At 44.1% G+C, this 22,156-nt stretch overlaps 1 protein-coding gene and 1 pseudogene across 1 annotated transcript; one reads left to right on the top strand and one right to left on the bottom strand.

Annotated features, from left to right (window-relative positions):
- Positions 1-4,826: 4,826 nt before the first annotated feature.
- Positions 4,827-5,995, bottom strand: LOC115318130. Its single transcript, XM_040212036.1, has 3 exons — positions 5,595-5,995; positions 5,170-5,301; positions 4,827-4,951 (listed from the first exon to the last, which is right to left on the bottom strand). Exons 1-3 carry the CDS (start codon positions 5,800-5,802, stop codon positions 4,827-4,829), a joined length of 465 nt encoding a protein of 154 aa, XP_040067970.1. The 5' UTR covers positions 5,803-5,995.
- Positions 5,996-6,433: 438 nt separating this feature from the next.
- Positions 6,434-21,344, top strand: LOC120841182 (annotated as a pseudogene).
- Positions 21,345-22,156: the final 812 nt, after the last annotated feature.

Below are 22,156 nucleotides of genomic sequence, written 5' to 3'. Positions count from 1 at the left end.
GCCAGCGCTGCGTAGGCTGGCTGTCCCGGGCTATCACTGCCCGAGTCTCGCTGCGGGACCACCCCAAGATCGTCGTGGCCTAGGCTAGATGGCCAGGACTCGCCGTTTCTACCGGTCCGGACTTCGAACCTCGCTGGTGGACCGCTCCGGGGTTCGGCATGGGCCAGGCCAGGCAGCCCGGCTCCAATGTTCCTGCCCAGCTCCAGCCTCGCTCAGCACGCACTGTCTCGCGCCAGCTCGTGACTTCTCCGCCGACCGTCTGTCCTGTGCCCTCTGCCTCGTCTTTCACCCTTGGCTCCCAGAAAGTTAAGGAAAGGAAATGTACCATTATGTTCAGTGAAGTTCGGTGAGAAGACCCAGGACTCTGACAAGAATACCGTTATCCTTGGTGTGACCCTATGAGACTCTCTTGCTGCCTTTGCTGGGGTTTATCTAACTGAAGTACCTGTACGAAAAGTAGAAGAAACATATGTGCATAGCACTCATTATTCACAAGAAAATTTGTCAACATCCAAAATGACCCATGGAGAAAATTATGCGAGGAATTTGTCAGCCACGTTGGCCAAGTCACCTCTCGTGGCCAATGTTTCATTGCAACTTTAATTGTAGTAAACAGTCATAGGGTATATTACAAAGTGCAATTTTGTTTTGTACGAAACTACAACACACAAAACAGCACTCTAATACAGTATGTATAGGGTTGTTCGTTTTCGGGTAAAACCCGATTTTACCCGATTTTCACACCCCAAACATGTTTCAGAAAAATCGGGTTAAACCCGATTTCTCCCCGAATTCTAAAACCACATAACCAACCTATTTCTTTTTACTCTGCGTGGAGTTCGCGTTGCACACACGCTATCTACCTGACCTCGGGAGAACAGTGACCTATAGTTCATTTCGCAAACTGCGTGCAGCACTGCGGACGCCTCCCCCCCCTACACCGCTCTCAACCAACCGCCCAACTCACCGTGCCATTTTACGGAGGCCGGCTGAGGAAAAGCGACACTAGGCGTTGGGGCCTCGGAGGGACATTTCCGTCCCCCCGCTGTGCAGGTGGAACCACCTCGGCACGCCATGTAGCTTTGACCCTGCTACATGCAGCTAATGAAATGCACTATCAATACCCTTTCGACCGCTCTTAGGTGTCGACGCCCAGCGAGGTCTCTGGGGTAGCATGGCCATCTCACTGGCGTCCGACCTTTCACACGAAGAATGTCCGAGTCTGTCAGTTGCGTAAACAGATCGGAAAAATTTAACAGGTTTATTGCATAGCGAAATATCTGCTCGAAGATAACCATCCCTCGAACGGTCGGGGTTTTTGTTGACATCTGAGGGAGAGGAGGATTCCATGGGCGATGCTTCCCTTGAAGCGACAGACAGCGATCGGAGCTAGAAAACCCTGATGTCCCCCGATTACCAGCTTGAAACAGACCGCTAATTTTAATGTGTTAGCGTTAGGTAGCTTGTAATACCCTTAAATAATAAAAAAAATTGTATCTTTTACTGAGTACATTTGTAAATTTAACCCAAAAAAACCCGAATTTCGGAATGTTCCCACAAAAAACCCGATTTCTCCCCGATTATCAGCTGAGAGATAGCGCCCGAGTTTTACCCCCCCCCCCCCCCCCCCCGGAATTTAAAAAAATATAAAACCCGAAAAAACAAACAACCCTAAGTATGTAGAGGTACCTCTAAACAAATTCCAGGGTTTTATGGAGCCTCCTTCAGATAACTGATGTTGAACATAAACTATGTGCACCAAGGAGTGAGCAAACAGTGACTTCCAATTAGTCTCAAGCACCAGCGACATGTCGACAAGGAGTGCAATGTGTAGAATGTCGTCTAGAAGTGTGCAGCCAAGATGAAAAGGCGAGATATAACGATATCAGAATAAGATCACACCAAAAAGGTTCCGTTACAATCTAGGTACAGTAATGAGTCAACCGACGTACAGCCGCGATTCACTTTGCGTTGAGGCGAAACATGGCCAACAAAATATTAAAAAAACGCGTTTTTTTTTTTTCTGTACATTATTTGCTTTGCACCGTTGATAGATGGACAGTTGGGCGGCGTCACAAAGTCACTCGCTAGCGTTTTTCGAATTCGTTCATCGGCACTCATGGTCTACCCGGGAGGAGAAAAGTACGAGCTCAGAGCCGAGCCGCCGAGCGTCGATTGCGACTTTCCTAAAGAGAAGCTCCGGTAACACTTCGGCGACTCGTCAGCTTCAAACAACGCCTCTTCGAACCAGTATAAACGGCTCTGCTTCGAACGAGCCTGACGCGCCAGCGAATCCAATGTGCCGAACGGTCGCGGCAGAAAGCACGCCGGAAGGAAGGGGGCTGGAGGTTGAGTATCCGAAAGAGACGCGGCGCTGGTTTCTACGTCCATTTCGCACATGAGATAACAAACTGGCAAAGCTAGCCGAGTGTGAACAGTGACTGACGTTACATTGGAGCACACGCAGTCGAAATGACGCCTGTAACAGAGCACAGCTAAAGGCTTTCAACAGGGGACACATGCGTTCAAAAAGGCCGCGATTTAAAAACTTCACGTCTCCTTTCTGTCCTTCGGTGCTTACTTTGATCCGCGTACACCAAAGCACTCAATGCTGCAAGTAATAGAGTCGTGTATACGTACCTTTCGAAGCAATTCAAAGTGTGTAGGTTTCGATCGATGCCCACGAGCACAGAGTGCGACGAATGCCAATCAAGCCGGTAGCGCGACCAGCCAATACCACCTAGAAGACAAGGCCTGCGCATGACGTTTCGTTAGTAGATCCCCGACCCGCCCCAAGCGGCAAACACCCCGAAGCTTGACGAGAGTACGGGCCGCGTCGCAACTACGTCGCATTCACTTGCGGCCGCAGCTGTGTGCGTGACTGCTGAGCGCGAGCTGATAGCCAGCTTCCAGTGCATTTGCGACGTGCACGCGAACGCTCCCTCGGCCAGGAGCGCGAGCTAGCACGCGCTCCTGGCTTTGAGACGCGCATTTCTAGCGCGCGCGCTCGTTCTGCGGTAGAACGCTTCGAAGCAGCTACCCGAGGTATAAACAGCGCCCTCGAAAATGGCGTCCAGTGCCGGCGTCCAGCGTCCATCGAAGGGCTCTTCAGCCCTTCGCGCAGCAGTAAGGCAATTTCGCTCATGCATTTGACGCTCCACGTGAACGTCTAACTTCATCGTATGCAATTTGCAAGAGACATTCGGCGTGAGCATCTGTTTCATTATCTGTTACACAAACCACTGAAGCAGGCGATGGAGCAGACGATGTAGCAGACGATGTCGCTCATCCGGGCTAGCTAGGGGGCGCTGAGGGGATCTACTAGCGATGACGTTTAGAGGAGGAAACGCGCAGGCCTTGTGTTCTAGGTGGTATTGGACCAGCGCGACCAGCGCGACGGCGCCGGCTGGCTGGGCGCTGGGCTGGCCGGGTCGCCCGGTCGCGCAACCGACGCCCGCCCGCTGCGCACTGCGCCTGCGCATGCTCGGCTTGGCAACTCTCAGCGCGGGCTCGCCGGGCCAGCCGGGCGGCCGGGCTCGCTCCCTTTGAAGTTTGAACAGTTCGAAGTTCAAACTGCTTCCGGAACGCGAGCTTGCGCGCGCGCGCGCGGGTTGGCGATGGAAACTAATTTTCTCGAAAAACGAGGCTGTAACGTATCGTTTGATGGCGCAAATGCACGTATTTTTCACGTCCTTTTTTGTACAGTGTGTGAATCTCGCGAAACAGGCGACGAAAAGTGCTGGGTGAAATGTGCTCGCATGTCGTCGTGGATTTTGTGTACCACGTAGGATTACACAGAAAGGTGGGTCAATATCGATAAATGTGCCCGTAAGAAGCAACTACTTGCACGTGACCTGTCAAACCTATTCACCCTCATTATTTTATCGTGCGAACCGACATTGTCACGTATCGCGTTCGATTTCGGTCCCAACACCGGTATCTTCGAATAGTATATCGTGTTTGATGTTGTATTTCTCACATCGTATTCGATGTGGTGGTTGTGTACCAAAACCGATAGTTTCTTGTTGTATTGCGATGTTGTGTTGCAACATCGAATTGTATCCCGGTACGTTGGGTTTATCGTTTGGCGATCAACTTTTGTTGCATTACAACTGCAATAAACATTTGTTGGAAAACGATCACTCCAATGAGCACGTCGTTATTGGTCTTTCTCATTAAAAGGTAGGTCGCGGCGGGTGTTCCGGCTAGTTATTCTGAATGGTTTGGTGGTTGTCTAGCATTTTAAGCGCGTGAGGCTGTGTTTACTGTGTGCCGTACTAACAGCTGTACATACTTGCACTGTCGATCAATGTGAATATGTTCACAACGCAGAACGTTCATGTCATGTGCGTGTGATTCCACACCCAATATATTTCTCGCGTATTGCCGTGTGGATATGCCAACGTAATTCATGTTGGTAACTTGGTATCCGCGTTCTGAGATATATGCACGCGATATCATATTGTATTCTCCTTTGGTCCCATGATTGACGACCTATATTTGTATATCGTGTGGCCGTACAGTACGTCCATGTCGGTCACCAATATGCACGCGACGTCGTATTCTATTCCAATAACCGTAAGTTCTATCGGGATATTGTGCTCCGATATCGTGTTGTATACCAATAACCGCAAGTTATATCGGGATATTGTGCTCCAATGTCCTGTTGTATACCAATAACCGCATACTATATCGGGATATTGTGCTCCGATATGAATTCCCATCGTGCGTATTGGGTTAATAGGATAACAATAAGTTTTTATTGGTTTCCATCATCTTCATTGGAATACAATATTTCCAATAAGCTGAGTTGATATTGGCCTTTTTCAATAGGGATCTGCAGCATCGGCATCCTGGTTGGGTAGTTCCTGCTCAATCAAACCCTCACTGGTGCTGGCTTCTTCGGAGTTCAGCCCTGCCAATGTAACTGCTGCTGGCAGGTCATCCTTGGCTGTTAAATCCAAGTGGAAAAAAAGAAACAACAGAAAAACCTAAAATTACAGCTCAGCACTGGAACTGAAATAGACACGACCATGCTTTATCTTCTGATGACTGCAAAAAAAAAAAAAAAGTAAACAGGTATGCAGGAGCCAAATATTTAAAATCTGGTTATTTATCACACAGCATCCACTGATACCACGAATGTTCCCTACAAACGAGAGCACTCACGGCGAGGCTTGCATGTGTCCACACCTGCCCGCGGCTTCAGGGGCTGTCGCAGCTTCGGGGGCTTGTCCAGTGGCCGTAAAGGCAGATTCTGGGACGGCACGGTTCCTGGGGCGAGTGTCCTTTTTTTCCAGCCTGACGAGAAAAAAAGGAAGAAAATCAATCACGACGGAGCGTGAGCATGCGTCGATCTCGGCCGTCTGATCGCCAGCTTTCCTCAGTTCGCTCGCGTGACTTTGGGGCGTCGTGGCCCAGGAAAACTAACGAGTGTTAGGCACTTAGATACACGCATGCGTGATATCACTCTCTGCGTAAACGTTTCGTGTTTGCAGCTTACGTGCAAAATGCAAGAGCGTCGATCTCCGACGGGTCCAACAAAATCCCCCCCTTTTTGTGGAGGTTCACTGAAATAACTGGAGAACACTTACCAAACATCTTCGCTCCAACCGCATACACGAAGTCTTCATCTCTAAAGTGCTTGCTGCACACTGTCGAGCTCTTGGAGTTTAATTTGCCCATTCTCAACTTCACAAGCCACTCCGTGCGCAGCTGCTTCTCCTTGGGGTAGATGTGAAAGCTGACGTTCGGGTCGGTCGCGTAACTGCGGCATTGCGGCACCGAACAGTACTTCACCATTGCTTCCTGAGCACGACGGCTGCCGAAGCCGATCCACGCGTGAACTAATCGGGCTCCAAACACAGAAAAAAACACGAAAATAACGACCGAACGGTTCCCGAATACCCCGACCAAAGCAAGGCAGAATAACCGTCCTTATCACGTGATCCCCTATCCTACGTCACGGTCGAGCGATCGCAGCGCTCCAATCGGTCCCGCTCGGGGCTAATAGTTGGTCACAGTAGAATTTCTGAAGACGCCCTGGAACACGCCCAGTCCGCTTTCGGCCGATGGCGCCTCCTCATTTGTCTCCTATACTTCCCAACGAATGGCCACACTCTTTCCATACACGGCTCTGGGTCGCGGTGACTCAGGCACAGATGATAGTGGTAGTTTGCGTTGGTTGGCTCCCTGCCATCTGCTCGGGATGGGCGAGTCCTGACGTCAGCCCTAGTTCGGACGTATGCCAGTTGTCAAGTGCTTCTTATAAAAAAAAGAGGCCCACTCGCGAGAGGCTTTTCAGTATCTACATAACCGTACGTAAGTGTAGCCAGAAGTTTCTCTCATTCATCGATAGCTTAGATATAATAAATAACCTGGTTTAAACGCTCAACAACGAAAGCGGCGTGTTTTCGTCTTGTAGGTAGGAAATATGAGCTCACGCCAACTCGGTTTCATGCTTATTGTCAGCACGTTTTTCGGTAAGTAAACATTCCCTCTCACGATCAAAGGTCAAAACACTTTAATTACTCAAAAATATAAACGTAATCTAGGATTGCAAAGAAATAAAATTGATTACTCGGGTGCCTTAGTTCGTAAAATTGGAGCAAAATGTACCTAAAATAATTTTTGGAATAGTTAAACCTCCCCCAAAGTCTGAAAGATTCAGAATGTTCCGCCAGTAACTCAAGGGTCTCTTTCGATGAGCCAGTAGCTCATAGCTACAAAATGCAAAGTACAATCGCTATCCACTAATCCCAACGTCGCAAGACTGAAAATATTACATTTTGCTAGATTCTAGATTTAGCCCCAACCAGGCCAACGGTACAACCCGATGGAGCCAGGCGTGCACCGCCAAACATGCATCGTCATGGCTCTCGTCGTTTTTGTGTGTTTGAAATCACCGGCTCGACCAAATCACGCAAAAAAGTAAGCGCAGGACGCGTCCCATTTTCCGTGCGTGATTTATTTAGACGGTCAAGATGGAAGCGCTGCGTTACGGAATAAGAAATCTGCTTCGAACAGAACGGATGTTCTGGAAGACAAGGTTTGCGGCAAATGTGCCGTATTAAAAAGAAAAGAAAAAACAAGCAAACAAACATTACGCGCAGTTTTAACACAAAGCTAAGATTAAAGCGAAAAGACATAAGGGTTGCTTTTTCATACATGTGCATGCCCTCCGATATTTCAGTTCTTAAGAAACCTCCGTGTTGTTCAATAAATTGTTTACGCTGAAACTTGAAGTTGGCTACCTAGCAAATGCTTAGCTGCGAAATAACAGGTTACACAATGGGACCGTTGCGTATCCTGTTATGAAATGAAAAAAAAAATGCTTTCGACATTCATATACAACTGCAGAAAAACATAATTCTAAACGTATCGTTGTTATGAGTTTCCCCTTCTTCGCTTGAAATGGTATATTCTGCACGTTGCTCATTAAGTGAATCTGCAGTTTGAGTGTCAGTTATCACGTGCAAATAATTGAGTTTTGAAAATCGGATATCAAGTTCTTGGTTAACCGTTAGTGTTAATTTTAATGCAAAGTTCCTTGTTGTCTACAGGTACTGCGTTGAACAAAACGACTTAATTGCTACACACATAGAAAATTTGTGAGGAATGTGAGATATCAAAAATATATTTGTAATGTTTCCCTCACCAATACAGTTAGGCGCTCAAATCCTGGAGTTGTATGCAGTGTTGTTATTTCAATAATTAAGTGATCTTAAATTCAAAGACTTTGGGAAAACCTGTTTTATGTTTTAGGTCGGACCAGGTATTGATTGAAATTCTAACCCAATTAATCGTTATCAATTTATCGTTAATAATATAATGACGCTGTTGCGTTGACGTCCATGCAAATATCTAAATAAAGTATAAAAACTAATTTCTACGAAATTACTGCGACAGCGCAGGCGAGCTTGTGTATATTCACCACTACCCTAGACTTCATTAAAAAAATCCGTCACTCGGGAGGGTGATAGTGCACTCTTGAGTTGTAGCCAGGCTACCACGAAAGTATCCCTATTGAAAAAGATTTTTTTACCGGAATTTAACTGCCAGTAACAAATTATTTTACAAAATTATGGGACTCTTTTCACTACCGGTGATGCCGGAATTTACCGGAAGTGACCAAATGTTTTGCCGGCATTTCATTTCCAGAAAAAAAAACTATTTTACTGAATTAAGGATCTCTTTTTACTCCCGGTAAAGCCGGAACTTACCAGAAGTCAGCGAATTTTGCGGTGTTCACTAGAATGTATCGGAAACCACCGGATTTCCCGGACTTCACCAGAACGTACTGCGATTTTTTTCTTCGAACGTCAACCGAAGGCACTTAGGAAGAAGCCTGTGAATTGTGGGCGGTACAAGTTTACCAGCTGCTGGACAATTCGGTAATAATTAAAACGGTTAGTTCATAAAGACCTGAAAGTTCCATGTCTTCATGTCACAAGGTCGATAACAGTGAAATATTTTGAAAAGCTGTAGGCAAAAGAAATCAGAACAAATAGAAAACACCGAGTTACTTGTCGCCAAAAAATATATTTCAGTGTACTCCCAATGCAGCTGGGTAAACTCCTAGATGTACGGTAGTTCAACTAATCAAACCGAGCAGGTGAACCACACAGACACACACACTCACTGTCAGTAGCACGTTTAGCGAAAACCACTCACGCGCAAGCAACATCCGGCGCCGTTGAAAAATCATGGTCACAGTCACGGTGTCGTCACTGATGCTGACACAATGGCCTCTCGGGCGTCTGTCTCTCTCGCTGGATGCTTCTGAAGTCAGAGGGACGAAGAGGCGCAAATAAAGGTCACTGGAAGATTTTGTTTATCCGCATACCCAGCTGCTCTGAACGATACAGGTCGCGTGAATGGTACGGGAAGCCGACACTGAGCGTCCGTTCGTTGCCGATGCTCGTTGAAAGACAAAGAAACCGGGCTTCTTCAAATGAGACAACAAAAGTCCCCCTCACATTTTTTCCACGCACCCAATGCAAGGGATAGAGGGTGCATGGGGAAACGAATGACAGCCGGTGAAACTTCCAGCAAAGCCGGGTCGTCTGGTAAACAAAAGTGGCTGCCGGTAAAATTCCAGCGAAATCTGGTGACCGATAGTAGCTGCCGACAATTCTTCTATTAAATACTGGTAAAATGAGCTGGCTTCAGAAGAAAACGGGTGAAACTTGACCAGTTTTTACCGGATGTCAGTGGAAGTTCTCGCAGAATTTTTCAATAGGGATGGGACGCGGCCCCCCTCGCTAACTCTAGGCATGCCGATACTGCCCATGTAGCTTTGTGTTTCAATGAAAGCTGTCATGAGGGTGAATGGGTGCAAAAAGCGAGCGTTGAATTAATTTTCCTGGAGTGCTGTGAAGACGCGGCGATCGAAACCGAAACCACGTCATTCCTTTCCATGGCTAGGGTATGGTACACCATACCATGTCCAAAGATGCCCCATAATGCCACACACGGAGTGTTGCATGCAGGAAATTTCGAAAGTTGCCTATTCCTTCTACAAAATATCGCTACTGTATTTCTTTTCTTAAACCGAAACTAAACAGGAACTCACTCGGTGCACAAGTAAATTCTCCTAATATCATGAAAACCTAGTTGAATGGAGATGCGCCTAGTCCACAACTGGAAGATGTGAAAGGAAACAGGATGCGAATAGCATGATGATTATAGTTGGCAAGAAGTTTGCATGTGGCATATAGACGCAAAGCTACGTGACTTTTCCTCTACTACGGTGGTTTGTACTAAATGTTTCAACGCGAGCACCGTATTTCGGTGATATTTTGTCCACATTCGATTAGTTGACTGAAATTTCAAATAAAGGAAAAATAAAAGACGTGCCCAAAAGCACATAAAAACGACAGCTAAAATAAAATAACATGAATTAACCGAATAAATGAGAAACTGCAATGTCCATCACAAACACCGAAGAACTGCGCGTAAAAACATTCTGCTTTTATGACTTTATCCGTAGTATCAAGATAAATCAAGCGTTTTTTTCTTACAACAACACGCAGCTCGACTGAGCACGTAGACCATTAAAGGGAGGGGCGACCCTGAGAATAATTTGCGCGTTTCTCGGGTTATGGAAGCGACACCTCTGTGCAGTCATATCCAAACGGTTTATGAAGCGAGCCTGCCCACAGACAATAGAAAAACAGGTGCCATGCCTAAATCAAGTTGAATCCCCTCTACGCCATAATTATTCTAGGACCTCTCCGCCCACATTCTCCAATTCTGTTTTATAATCGAGATCCGTGAGGAATGAACTAAACTTATGGCAACTAGGTTTCCCAGGGGAAGGTGTTTGTGTTGGTGGTGAAGGGCCCTTAGAAGAATAACCCCAGAGTTACATTTTTACTGAGAAAGACCTAAGCGAGGGGACTATATTTTCGCTAATATTAAAAGAAAAAAAAAAATTAATGACTTGCTTTTCACCTTGTCAAATATTTGGGAAAACAGCTAGTTTACATCTCAAAATTTGTTTGTTTTCTATTCAAGACTATGCATATTGGAAGTATTTTGAGTGTTGCTAAAAAGGCGTTGCGAGTTTGTATCCTGTTCAACTGCGTTTTTTGACGTTCGTGTTCCACTAGAGCAACAAACAGAAACAAACAGGAACAGGCCTCAATCCAGTCTTTCGCGATTTGACAGGCTTTGTAGAATAAAGGTGACTATGCTCGAACACGAGCACCATGAACACGATGGTGTCTTTGGCAGGCTTGCAATCACACGTGCTTACTTTGCGAGCACCGAACGACTAAACGTCTGCCAAAAGTACCATCGTGAGCATGCGACCTGCGTTTGAGGCTTGTCGCTCTCTTTTGTTTCTGTTTGTCGCTCTAGTGGGACTCGGACATAAGTGACTGAAACAACGCTCTTACGTTCATTTGAACACAATCACAGCTCTGAAAGCGTGCTCATTTGTACCACATTTATTTATGTGGCCTTTGTAATGGGGGGGGGGGGGGGGGGGGGGCTCTTAAAAACAAAAGGCTGAAATAAAAAAAAATGTTGAGAGTGCCTAAATGGGCACGTATTACAAAGCAAAGTTTCCACGAAGAAAATAGCGTACATAGAAAGGTCTCAATTATAGAATGTGCACTTGTTAACACAGTGTGACCAACATCCTTTTGTTCACATCTTTACTTCCTTAAAGGGCATTTGAAAGGAAAAAAAAAGTTGAACAGTCTGGTTGGGAAACGCGCGTCGACGAAAAAATTTAATGCAAAAACGATATTTTAGAGCCATATTAACGGCGAGAGATTTATTTGAAATTCTGCGCGCGAAGTCCATGACGTCATGGGTAATTCCGGAATGACTATCTCGGTCCTGAAGGCGAAGCCGATCCACCTCTCCTCCACGCGCCCGAATGCCGAGAGAAAAAACAAGTGGAAAGGAGGTGACTGCCGACTCAACCGCACCTAGCGCCGTCAATATTGCTCTAAAATGCTTTCTTGTTTTTTTTCGCGTAAAATAATTTTTTAACACGCGTGTCCCATCCAAACGGTTAATTTTCTTCTTTTTTTCGGGGCCTTTTTAAAATAATCCGCTATGAGATGTTAATTAATGGTGACATCGCGACAACAATTTTTCTCTGCTGTGATGTGTTCTTCGTTCATTTCAGAAAACTATACCTTGCTTAAGATTTTGCTGTAGAAAAGAATCTCATTTATGGTTAATTGCCTTTTTCTTTATTTATCTCTTGTATCTCATCAAACAGCACCAAGATACGTAAATTTTATAATATAAATAAATGTAACAGGAAGGATTTAATCAAAATGCGACTATAGCTCTCAAGAACGCGATGTCAACCTTCACGGCGAGTCTCGTGATATTTTTCGGAACTATTTTTCTTTAGTTGACGTGGAATCATTTGATTATTTTTGCCCAGTTGAATTTTTATGAAAGTAGTGTAAGTGAACTGATCCCCACCATTCCAACAAACTTTCCCAAACTATTTTTAAGTTGTCATTAATAATAATTAAAACCGCCTAAATCCATCATATAAACACGGTTATCTCCTACTTTCCATTTACAGCAGGGGTATGCTCAAAATACACAGGCAAAGAGAAAGATGATTTAAAGAAGATATGTGGACGACGAGGAGTGCAGGATACCGTTTCCGAGCGGATTAGTAATGGTACCGAGGCGGCTCCGGGCTCCTGGCCGTGGATGGTGGGGCTGTATACTGCAGAAGACCGATTCTTTTGCGGTGGCGTTTTAATAAGCCGCCAGTTTGTTTTGACTGCTGCTCATTGCTATACCTATGTATACATTTACTCCATCTTCTTTTTCTCCAAAACAAGGATTAAGTTTCAAGAGCCCCCGTTGAGTTCGGGGATTTGACATTGGTTTACGTGTTTTTTTTAATAAAAATCCGACTGTTCACGAAGAATACTATTTCAATAACCGTTACCGGGAACATAAGTGCGCGTGTTCTCGGGCACTACCAGAACACCCTACCAACGCAGCTACAACTGCAGACCGTCCAAATCACTATACTGCAGCCTTGCCATGCCGACTGCTCCGATAGCGTCTGATGCCAAGCGTTCCTCTGTTTCCGGTAACTGCGATTATGACCGTACACAGACGAGGCAGACAAGGTTTGGGGCTGCAATTACGTAATGCTTTGCGGAACACTTCTCTGTTTTAATGTCTGTAAAAACTGAAAAAATAACTATTTCTCGTAACTGCACTCTTAAGCCAATATATAATGGGATAAGTGGTCGTTCACTTTCTTTTTTAAATTGAAGTGGTAAAAATTATGCAAAGTATCAATGTCTTGTTTTCGTTTTTTCGATGTTTGGCCTAATAAATGTTTCCGTGTATAAGTCGCAATTTTATGGAAGAAGCATCCGCTTTAAACGATAGTTTAAAGGGGATGCTTCTTCCACAGTCACGGCAATGAACACCCAGATGACCAGACACGGTTTTAGAGACACTGTAAGCGTGCTCTCTTAAGCGGTCATTGAGACAGCGGCTCGTCTGGCCAGCATAACGCTTGCTACAAGTTAGAGGGAGAGAATAAACCACTTCTTCAGAACACGCGAGGTAGCGATCCCCGATGCCTCATGTTGCAAGCCGTGGTATCTTTTGAAGAGGGGTGAACAGTTCCGCACAACCTGGACAACTCGTCCGGAAAATAAAACGTGGACGTCACACCTGCCCGCAATGCGTTTTAGGTTGTGGGCCAAGTCGTGAATATAGCGACTGAGAACGAACTTTCTTCTTTCCCTTTCATTTGTTGACCTGTTCTTCACTTGTCACAGCCCTGCCATTGATATCTTTGAGCAGAGACTCGGTGACGGTTGTTAACACGTGTGAGGGGAATCCAGCATCTGCGAGGTGTTCACTTTTCTTGTCACAGCTATGTTGGATTTTGTGATAACAAGACCTCCGCAGCACATAAGTATAGCAAGTCCTCGCAATTACTCGCCTAACAATGTTTGCGGATGCTGACTCGAGGGGCAACAGAGGGTTTCCATCACGCGGTTCATAGACCCCACAAACATGACCTGGACAAATATTTAGAATCAAACCCCAGAATCGGATACATCCTGCCTCAGGCACCGCATGAGTCAAAGGCAATCACTAAAAATGCCTAAAACTCGAGTCGTTGCCGAAAGAATGGACAAGATATCGGAATCTAACAAAACCAGAAAATCATCTTTATATCGGAAGACATTTGCAACATAATGCATTCTGAGGTGAATTTTTCGCTCGTACCATCGCTCTTACTTATTCGTACAACGAAAGGAGTGGCACACAAGTGTTGCTTGGATGAGCGTCGATGCCTTAAAGGAAATAAACTCCCGGAAGTCGTTGGTGAGAAGCTCGTATTCATCTCACCTTATTCCATCAACCTACTTGTGGCCGACCGAGGTGAAGTGGTAAAGTTTGTAAAAGAGAAGTTTCAGCTGCCCTAGTTGCCCATTTTGGGCAATCTCTATGGTGCACAGCAATCAATGTTACAAAAGCACCCACCTCTCCTTCCTCTAAAGCAAAGATATGATGCCCCAAACTAAAAACCAAAACAGTTGCGTTTGACGCGACCTAAAAGTACAATGACATGTTATCCTGATGAACCTTGACGATGTAATCCGAAGGACTCCTTCTTACAATGGTCCAAGATTAGAAAAGGTCACTTGACTTCGTGTCCCGTCACCGATGAACAAATTTAGTTTCTCCGCTAGATATGGCGGGAAAGTTGACACCACGTGACCTCAACACCAATTCAATTTCCCGCTAAATTTCATGGGACATTTAGGCCGATGGGCGCCCCTGAGCTGCGTTCTTGAATTGAATGTAGGTTATGTCGGCGCCTATGAACAGCTGCTGCAAAGCGTCTATAAATAGCCAAGAATTCATGCAACAAACAAAAAAATGTAGAAAACAATTTAAGTGCGAATGTTTTTTCATATGGTCTATTACCCGAATTGAAAATATTGACAATCGTAAGTTTTCAAAACACCAATAAAAAATTGTTCATCTAAAAGTTCATTTAAGCGTAATGTAGCTTAAAACTCGGAGAAAAAACCAGCAAGGTTTAAATAAAATATCGTTTTCTAAAAGCGATAAAAAAATATAAATGTACTTTTCTAACATTGCCCCAATGCAACCCCATTGCGCCTAGTTTTTCAAAGGGGTTTAGTCATAAGGAGCGCGACTCAAGATGATCTTCTTGAACAAATAAGTATGTTTAATAAAGTCTTTCTGAATACGTAATGCAACACTAACGCTCGAGAGTTTTTTTTTGTCCACTTTCAAATGAATCAAATGTTAAAATAAAAATAACCATTTAATTTTGATAAAAGTATAGGCGGATAAGGTAAAAGGCGTCTAGAAAAGCCCCATCCCCTTCAGGGTTGGCTCTGTTATTATGCTTATTAAACGTACAAAATTATAACCAAAATCGCCTTAAACATAACTTGAGACCCTTGGGCAACAAAGTACCCGTTTCCAAGGATGAACTAAAGTTACCTGAAAACCCCATTAACACAAACTAACCGAGCGGGTGTGAGATGGTACATAAGAAACGCAGACGGCTGCATTGCCACCTGATATCGTCATCTCCTTTATACGTCTGACTCGATGGTCATTGACAAGCTAAGAACGGCAGGGAGGAGCTTCAGTAGTCCCACCTCCAGCTTCCTAGCCTCGATGCGCTTAGGCGTCACGTGCACCTTGACCACGCGTGCCCAGCCAAAGCACGGCGGAGGTCGGGTGTTTGAAAAGAAACGCCCTACTGTTTTCATTACGTCAGTTTCGATAGGGCTGTCCGCCTCTACAGGGTGTCACAACAAAAAATTTACACATATTTTTTTGCCGCAAAAAATAAACTAGGCGTCGCCGAACGCTCATTCTCCGCCCAAAGGTAGCGCTAAGTAAAGAAGAATATTCACATATTTTTTGTGACACCCTGTAGTTTCGGCGCCACTCCTCCCCCTGGCGAGGTGCGCCGAAACAAGTTAGTTAAGGGCACGCGGAGCAGACGATGCCGGAGTCTGGTGTTCTTCTCGTGCTGGCCTCTCGGTTCGTAATGTATACAGAAGGCAAAAGGGCAGGGGTGTACTGGGTATTTTTGCGTGCAGTCTTATGCCACAGCGTCGTATTAAACAGAAATATGTGTCTGCCGGAAACGGTTATTCGTTTCCTGGGAAGCGAATAAAGAAAGATCGCCAGAGGCATGCATAGCGAGCTGAGCGGACGGCAAGGTTGATTACTGTTTGCATACCTCATCGCCTGCGTCAGTAGTGCCACTACTATTGTTCACCGTTGCTGTCGACAAAAAAATGCGAATGTGCAGTTACCATTTTCAACAACTTAAACCTTGAGAACCAATCTCTCTTTGCTTAATTGCGAATTTAATTTTGTTGCCCGATGCTTATATGAGAAAGCGTGTAAGCGACAAAAGACGCAAGAGGTAGAATGAGTCAGATAATCGTAGTCCGTATTGTGCATTAATTCGATCGAATATTTTGGAAAAGAATTTGACATTGACGGCTAGCCGTACTCTCTTTTATATCATTAAAATGACGTAGTTGACCTACAACTGAGATAACTACTTTCCAAGGAACTCTAAAAATTAGACACTATACTTGTTTCCACCCAAAGAAAAAGGTAATGTTTGCGCATCGATCATATGCCGCGCGAAGTAGTTCTTACAATAATTTAATGGTTGAGAGGAAAACGATACTTTTGGCTTTTGAAACAAGATAACAGATATGTCATTTAAAGTGCACCTGCATATATGTTGCATCTCCACATAAATGGAGACATTTGTACTAATGCTCAGCGAAGAGTCAGACATTTTTCCTACGGTTCTTGAGATCGAAACAAGTACAGTTGGGCAATTAGAGCGTGTTGGAAATGTTGGATATATGAAAGGAAGGCAACAAGAAGAAGACCAGGGCCGGATGCGTCAGAAACTGAAATACCCCAAAACAATGGCTTAAATTTAAAGTAATACATTTTTCCAAAATACAAACAAGTAAAATTGACGTGATTTTTCTTGAGGCAAGGTTGCTATAGTATGTGAACTAACGTTTTAAGACACTTAAGGCGGCCCGAAAAAATCGGTTTCTCAGCATATCGCGTTCCAATTGATTATAGGGGGGCACAAAAGAGATAAAATTTTACAGTTGGAAAAAAAACAAAAAAACTTACCAGGTTGAAAAGAAGAAAACAAAACAGATACCTTTTTTTGTGCAATCTACGGCGCTACTTCGGAGCCGATGCACGCGTAGGAATAGGTGCTGCCGACAGATGGCTCACGCTGCTTCAGGGACGGCCGGACGATTGGTGTTATGACAGTAGACCAGCCCGCAAAAGAACCGCGTTCGGCCGACGCTCCCTCGACGTGGCGTAAGCCATCTCTTGGCAGCACTTATCCCGACACCTGCATCGTCTTCGAAGTTTCGGCGTAGATTGCCCAGAACAGGTATCTCTCTTTTTTTTCTTCTTGTGTAAAGAGCCTTTAAATATTTTACGCGCAGGAAATACACCAAGTAACTGCGTATAAACAGACACAAAAAAGAACCATACAAAAAAAATCTCATTGTAGATACCCGCAACAATGTTCAAATATTTCACCTTGGGCCAGGGTCACATTAAAAAAAGCTACAGTATTGACGCAGATGTAAGTCGATCGGCGATCACTCTTTTTAATCAAAAAGTATAAGTGGGTTACTGCCGCACGTGAGTGAATTACGATTCTACCTCTTTGACGGCTGCCATGCATGTGCCGAAACCCAAATGCGTCTCAACTTGTAGTAAAAGTTATTGATTTTGTTATTCTACCTTTTCAAAATACCTGGTAGCAGATGAGCGGTGGCCAATTTCGTGACCCGCTTCGGCTTTAGAGCGATAGGTTTAAAATCTCGTGTCTCAAAATCTCCGGTCTCGGTGGGACCGGAAAATCGGGAAATATCAATTAGTAATTAAATCGCCTGAAGGAAAAAAAGATTGAATATTTTCAGGTGGAGCGGGATAAACCCACGACCCGTCGGTTGTGAGCCAGACACAAGATACACTATAAGTTTTTCTCTTTTTTTTTAACTTTTTGTTAAAGAAGTTTGTATTTGGTACAGACCAGTCACATGGCCAAGTCATTGGTTGAACAAAACAAACCACGAAATCTTTCGAGCATACAAAGAGAAAAACATCAAAACACTTTAACCCACCTGTATTTTAACATATCTTGTGCCAGGAATCTTTTCGTTGCGGGCCACGACGATTTTTTCTTAATTGCTGCTTTATATTGATCCAGACGTTGTTGACATCATAAGGTGCTGTGCTAACTGGGCTCAGTGTTCACTCTGCTCTCTTCCGAAACAGCTGAAACACCGGCTTTCCGCACACGCGCTGCCTTCATATGCATTGCCCGGCCACAGCGCGTGAAGAGCCATCGCAACCAACGACTCAAACTCCGCTCTCAGTTCCTCAGCAAAGTAATAAAACTTGAGAGATTCCAAGGTTGGCTCAAAGTTACAGTAGAAAATATAGCAAAAACCAGTCCAGAAACAGAAGGCACCGTTACAGAAATACACGAGGAAGGGTCTTTTGGTCACCACAGAAACTGCAGTTGGTTACGATCGGAAGGTACACGCTCTTGTTTTCCAACCAAGTGTTTACTGGCAGGGTTTGTGTGTGAAACTTCATAAAGAAGATTTTGGTTCTTGAGGAGACAGGGGGGCTGCGCAATCGCATAAGGACATCTTTTCCTCCGGATGATTCGGAACCGTTTCTGTAAAAAAAAGCTGGACATATGCTGCTGATTGCGTCCTTAGAATGTTTCTTTCTTCACTTGCTGGAGATACTCCCACGAGTGCCTTGACTCAAAGCATTCGATTTATTTCGGAATTTCCTTATATAATCGTAGGCACTTAGCTGCTTTCGATTGCTCCGATATCCAAACCACCCAGTGCGCTATGGTGCGCCCCCAAGGCTCTGGAATGGCAACCGTGTAATTTCATTATCCCTTTAGTTCAGAGTCTCTGAACAAAAAGAACGGACTTATTTTAACTTTAAGGGCGACAGGCCACAATCCAATCCCACTGGCTTGAGGTAAAAAAGAAAATTTTGGGTCCTCGCTTTTTTCCCCTTGGTGGCTGCCAAAGAAATGTTGCGAAAAGCCGATGTCCCTTCAACACTGAGCTGGCATCGACTGGGATACCCTAGGCCGCGTACATCAATCCAGGAGAGGGAACAGCGTTACACACAAAGCTTCGCTGGATAAAAAGAATTCGTCCTGTGCGCCATGGTAGGAGCGACGCTGTCATCTTCCGAAGTTTGACTGACCATGTTTTACGTCTCGGGTGCGTCAGCGGAAGCGGTATGCCAAGGTGCTTTTACAGCGAGGGCGACCACTTCACCCCTAACACGCTTGAAGGCGTGCAGGCCCACTTACCCATCCTCGTACTTTTAAATTTGTCTAGATTAAGAGCAGCTCCGATACGGCACAAAACTCTCGAATTATGTCCATCGCCCTCAAAAGCTCCCTCTCTTCAGAAAATATAACGGAAACATTATCCGCGGACGCTTAGAGTGTCTGGTGTTTAGTTAGCAGTTGAAGCCCTCTGATTCCTTCATCCATTTGGATAGCCTTGCACAGTGGCTGTAAGTAGAGCGCAAATAGCAGTGGGTACAACGGGCACCCCTTCCTGACTGTCCAGCGTTGCACCTTTTTTTTCGCTTTTTTTTTATACCCAATCGCATACCCAATCAAAAAGAACGTTGCCTTCGTTGACACGTTTTAGGATCTCGAGCAAGAATTCATGGTCCACTCGATCGGAAGCACGACACAAGTGGATTTGGAGGACCGCCAGAGGCGTGTTGAACGCTTTGCTGATTTGCCTCCTATGTTGTTCGCGAAAGTGTTTTTGTTTTCTTCTTTTTTATATAAAACACAATATAATAAAGTGCTCCGAATTTTGTTTTGCATTACATGAAACGCTTGAGCTCCCGAAGCACGGACCTAGAGGAAGGCACATTTGAATAATAGCGACCTGGACATATGCGTGAAAATCAATACCGGAGTTGATAACGTTAACAAATCATACTATATTTTGCACATTTTGTAGAGTACATTTTCGGCGACGGTAATAATGGTAAAAATGTAAGACGCAAAAATTAGCGTCAAAGCCAGACGCTTTTTTCAGACGCAAATGCTAGGCGCAAAAGCGTTTTTGGGGTAGGTTTGGGGTAGAAGAAATTTTTAAATAATAGTTAAAAAAAGAAAAGCTCAAATTTAGAGTAACTTGTTCGATGTACGTGAATTAAGCGACCAAGGGAACATAATGTTTTGGACTAAGTATCACGAAAAGTAGAGTAATTAACTAAAATATGTCAAATAAATTTAGAACTAGTGCAAAGAAACAAATAGTTCCTATGAGAAGCTTGCTGAGCGTCTTCAGAAACATCAAGTCATTAAATGTGAGCAAGATTTAGAGCAGCTGAGAAAATCGGTGGTGCGTTAAGGTTACAGTTCGTGTAACAGGTGCAATACTATCGGCGACTCAATACACTGCTTTCAGGCCATGACGGAACAGCTTCGTGCTTTCACCATTACGCGACCAACAATCCCGTTCCATAAACTTTAATTAGCGCGAGACCGTCACTGGGCAGGCTCGAATATGGAACACTAAGCGCCGTTTGCTCAGTTGGAGTCGCGAATAGTAGCGCGAAAACAAGGGAATATATAACGACCACGTCGCACACCTGGTTCACCCCCGCGCTTTCTACGGACTCCAAATCCTTCTGAAATTTGATGAAGAAATGGCTCTCGATGACGCTCTGCAAGTTTATAATTGAAACCATATGTTTATTTTCACTAATTATTAACTTCATTCACAAATTGTATTTAAATTATTATTTTTTTCCATATCGTGACGATTAGTCTGATATATTTGTCTCCCAGGTCGTGCGACTCACGTGTGATAACTGCTTCAGTGTGGTTTTCAGTGCTTGCTTTAAGCGAAACTCTCAATACTAAAAACAATACCTGTTTAAATATGTGATGTGACCGCGACGTTCATTAGCGGTAATGATTGCCATTTTGGTGGAAGTTACTGTATTATTCTCTATTGATTAATGATTCCTCCGAGAGTAACTGACCCCCAAAAATATATTTTCTTTGTGCGAGGAGTTTAGTTGTTATCAACGTACTGCCGCAGTTTTTTCCTCAGTCTTAGAAGGAGCCCTCGGTACATTACTATAGTGCATGTTTCTTCTATTCTGTAGTTATCAGGACTGAAAGATATGTCGTCTTGAACCCACTAGCCGTTTCTTTTTTTTTATACGTCATTTGAAATGGTGGAGGCATTTTGTGTTTTGACATTGACTTCAGCAGTGCATCATCAAATACATATTTTTGCCATTCTTTTTCCACTCCCCTAATGCTTCAAGGAACGAGAACACTACAGGTTATCTTTCAGTTCGCCTGGGAAGTACGAAAAAAACCAAATATGCCGTACATTGTCAACGAAATGAAGGTAAAAATGTCCATCAGGAAAGAAGTGAAACAACTGTCGTCCATGAGGATCTGGAAGATCAGGTCATTTGTATGGAAGTGGATTACGTCTGTGTACCCATTTAGGACAACTGTACCCTTTTTATGGTATGTATTTTTGTTAAAAAACACTGAATTTGTATTTGTTATAACTAACCTAATTATTTTATAGAAAGACCTTGCACTTCTGAAATTAAAAGAACCGGTCAATATTACAAAGTATATTCGGCCAATCTGCCTTCCTGAACAATACGAAGAACCGCCTTCAAATACCAGCATCTACGTTGTGGGCTGGGGCACAGTTTATGGTAAATAGTATTCTCGCCTCATTTTGTCCTACATTTCAATTATCGTAAACAAATCAGAAAGAAAGACACATATTTATAATAATATAAAAGTAAAGCCTCTCGATAAGACAGAGTTTCCTGCATTACGCGGCATATTCCTGTCATTGAGAGGCCGTGGATGCGTAAATACTAACAAAGTGCCAACAAATGCGGGCCCTTCGATATATTTCCTTAAACTATTTCTTTAGAACGGCGTGCAGGCACACGCTAGTTTTTGAAATATCTGATACAAAGCGGATGTTTTTACATGTTAGCGTTTATTGATCGGGGATGTGGATAGATCTACTTTGAAAAAACAGGAACCATGAATAAAACAAAAGAATGTCCTTATGGGCGCAGTCACTATATTAGTTCTTATATGAATGCATTTAATATTGAGTGAATACTTTATAGTATGTATATTCCGAACCAATAATATGAAATGCCTCTCACACAATATTTCAAGAGACACGGCAGCGCAGTCGTGCATATCATGATAAAGACTATGAATGTCATTGTCTAAACTTACTCTTAAGACAGGCGCCACCGACAGTTTTTATACTGATAATTGACCAAAATTTAAACTTTTTGAATGAAAGTTACGTGAATGATCGTATAGTCACTGCGAAAATCAGCATCAGGAAAGTTAACATTGACGCAAGTCTGGTTCTCCTAGTACTGGGCGTTTATCACAGCACAACTCGCAGTTTCAAAGGTGTTCGCCGCATGTTTGATACGTAACTAAATTATTTTTTGTACTTAGAGCAATCGAATGAATGCAGATTGCCAAAACAACTTAGTT

The sequence above is a fragment of the Ixodes scapularis genome, unplaced genomic scaffold (genome assembly GCF_016920785.2).
Source record: "Ixodes scapularis isolate PalLabHiFi unplaced genomic scaffold, ASM1692078v2 PGA_scaffold1__304_contigs__length_218370807, whole genome shotgun sequence".
Lineage (NCBI taxonomy): Eukaryota > Metazoa > Arthropoda > Arachnida > Ixodida > Ixodidae > Ixodes > Ixodes scapularis.
Note: the sequence above shows the minus strand (reverse complement) of the source record. Positions and strands in the feature narration are given on the sequence as shown.

Coding starts and splice junctions, on each gene's coding strand:
- LOC115318130 (XM_040212036.1), bottom strand. CDS start 5,802: ATGGTGAAGTACTGTTCGGTGCCGCAATGCCGCAGTTACGCGACCGAC. Junction 5,302..5,594: donor GGTTGGAGCGAAGATGTTTG/GTAAGTGTTCTC, acceptor TTTTCTCGTCAG/GCTGGAAAAAAAGGACACTC. Junction 4,952..5,169: donor GGACACATGCAAGCCTCGCC/GTGAGTGCTCTC, acceptor TGGATTTAACAG/CCAAGGATGACCTGCCAGCA.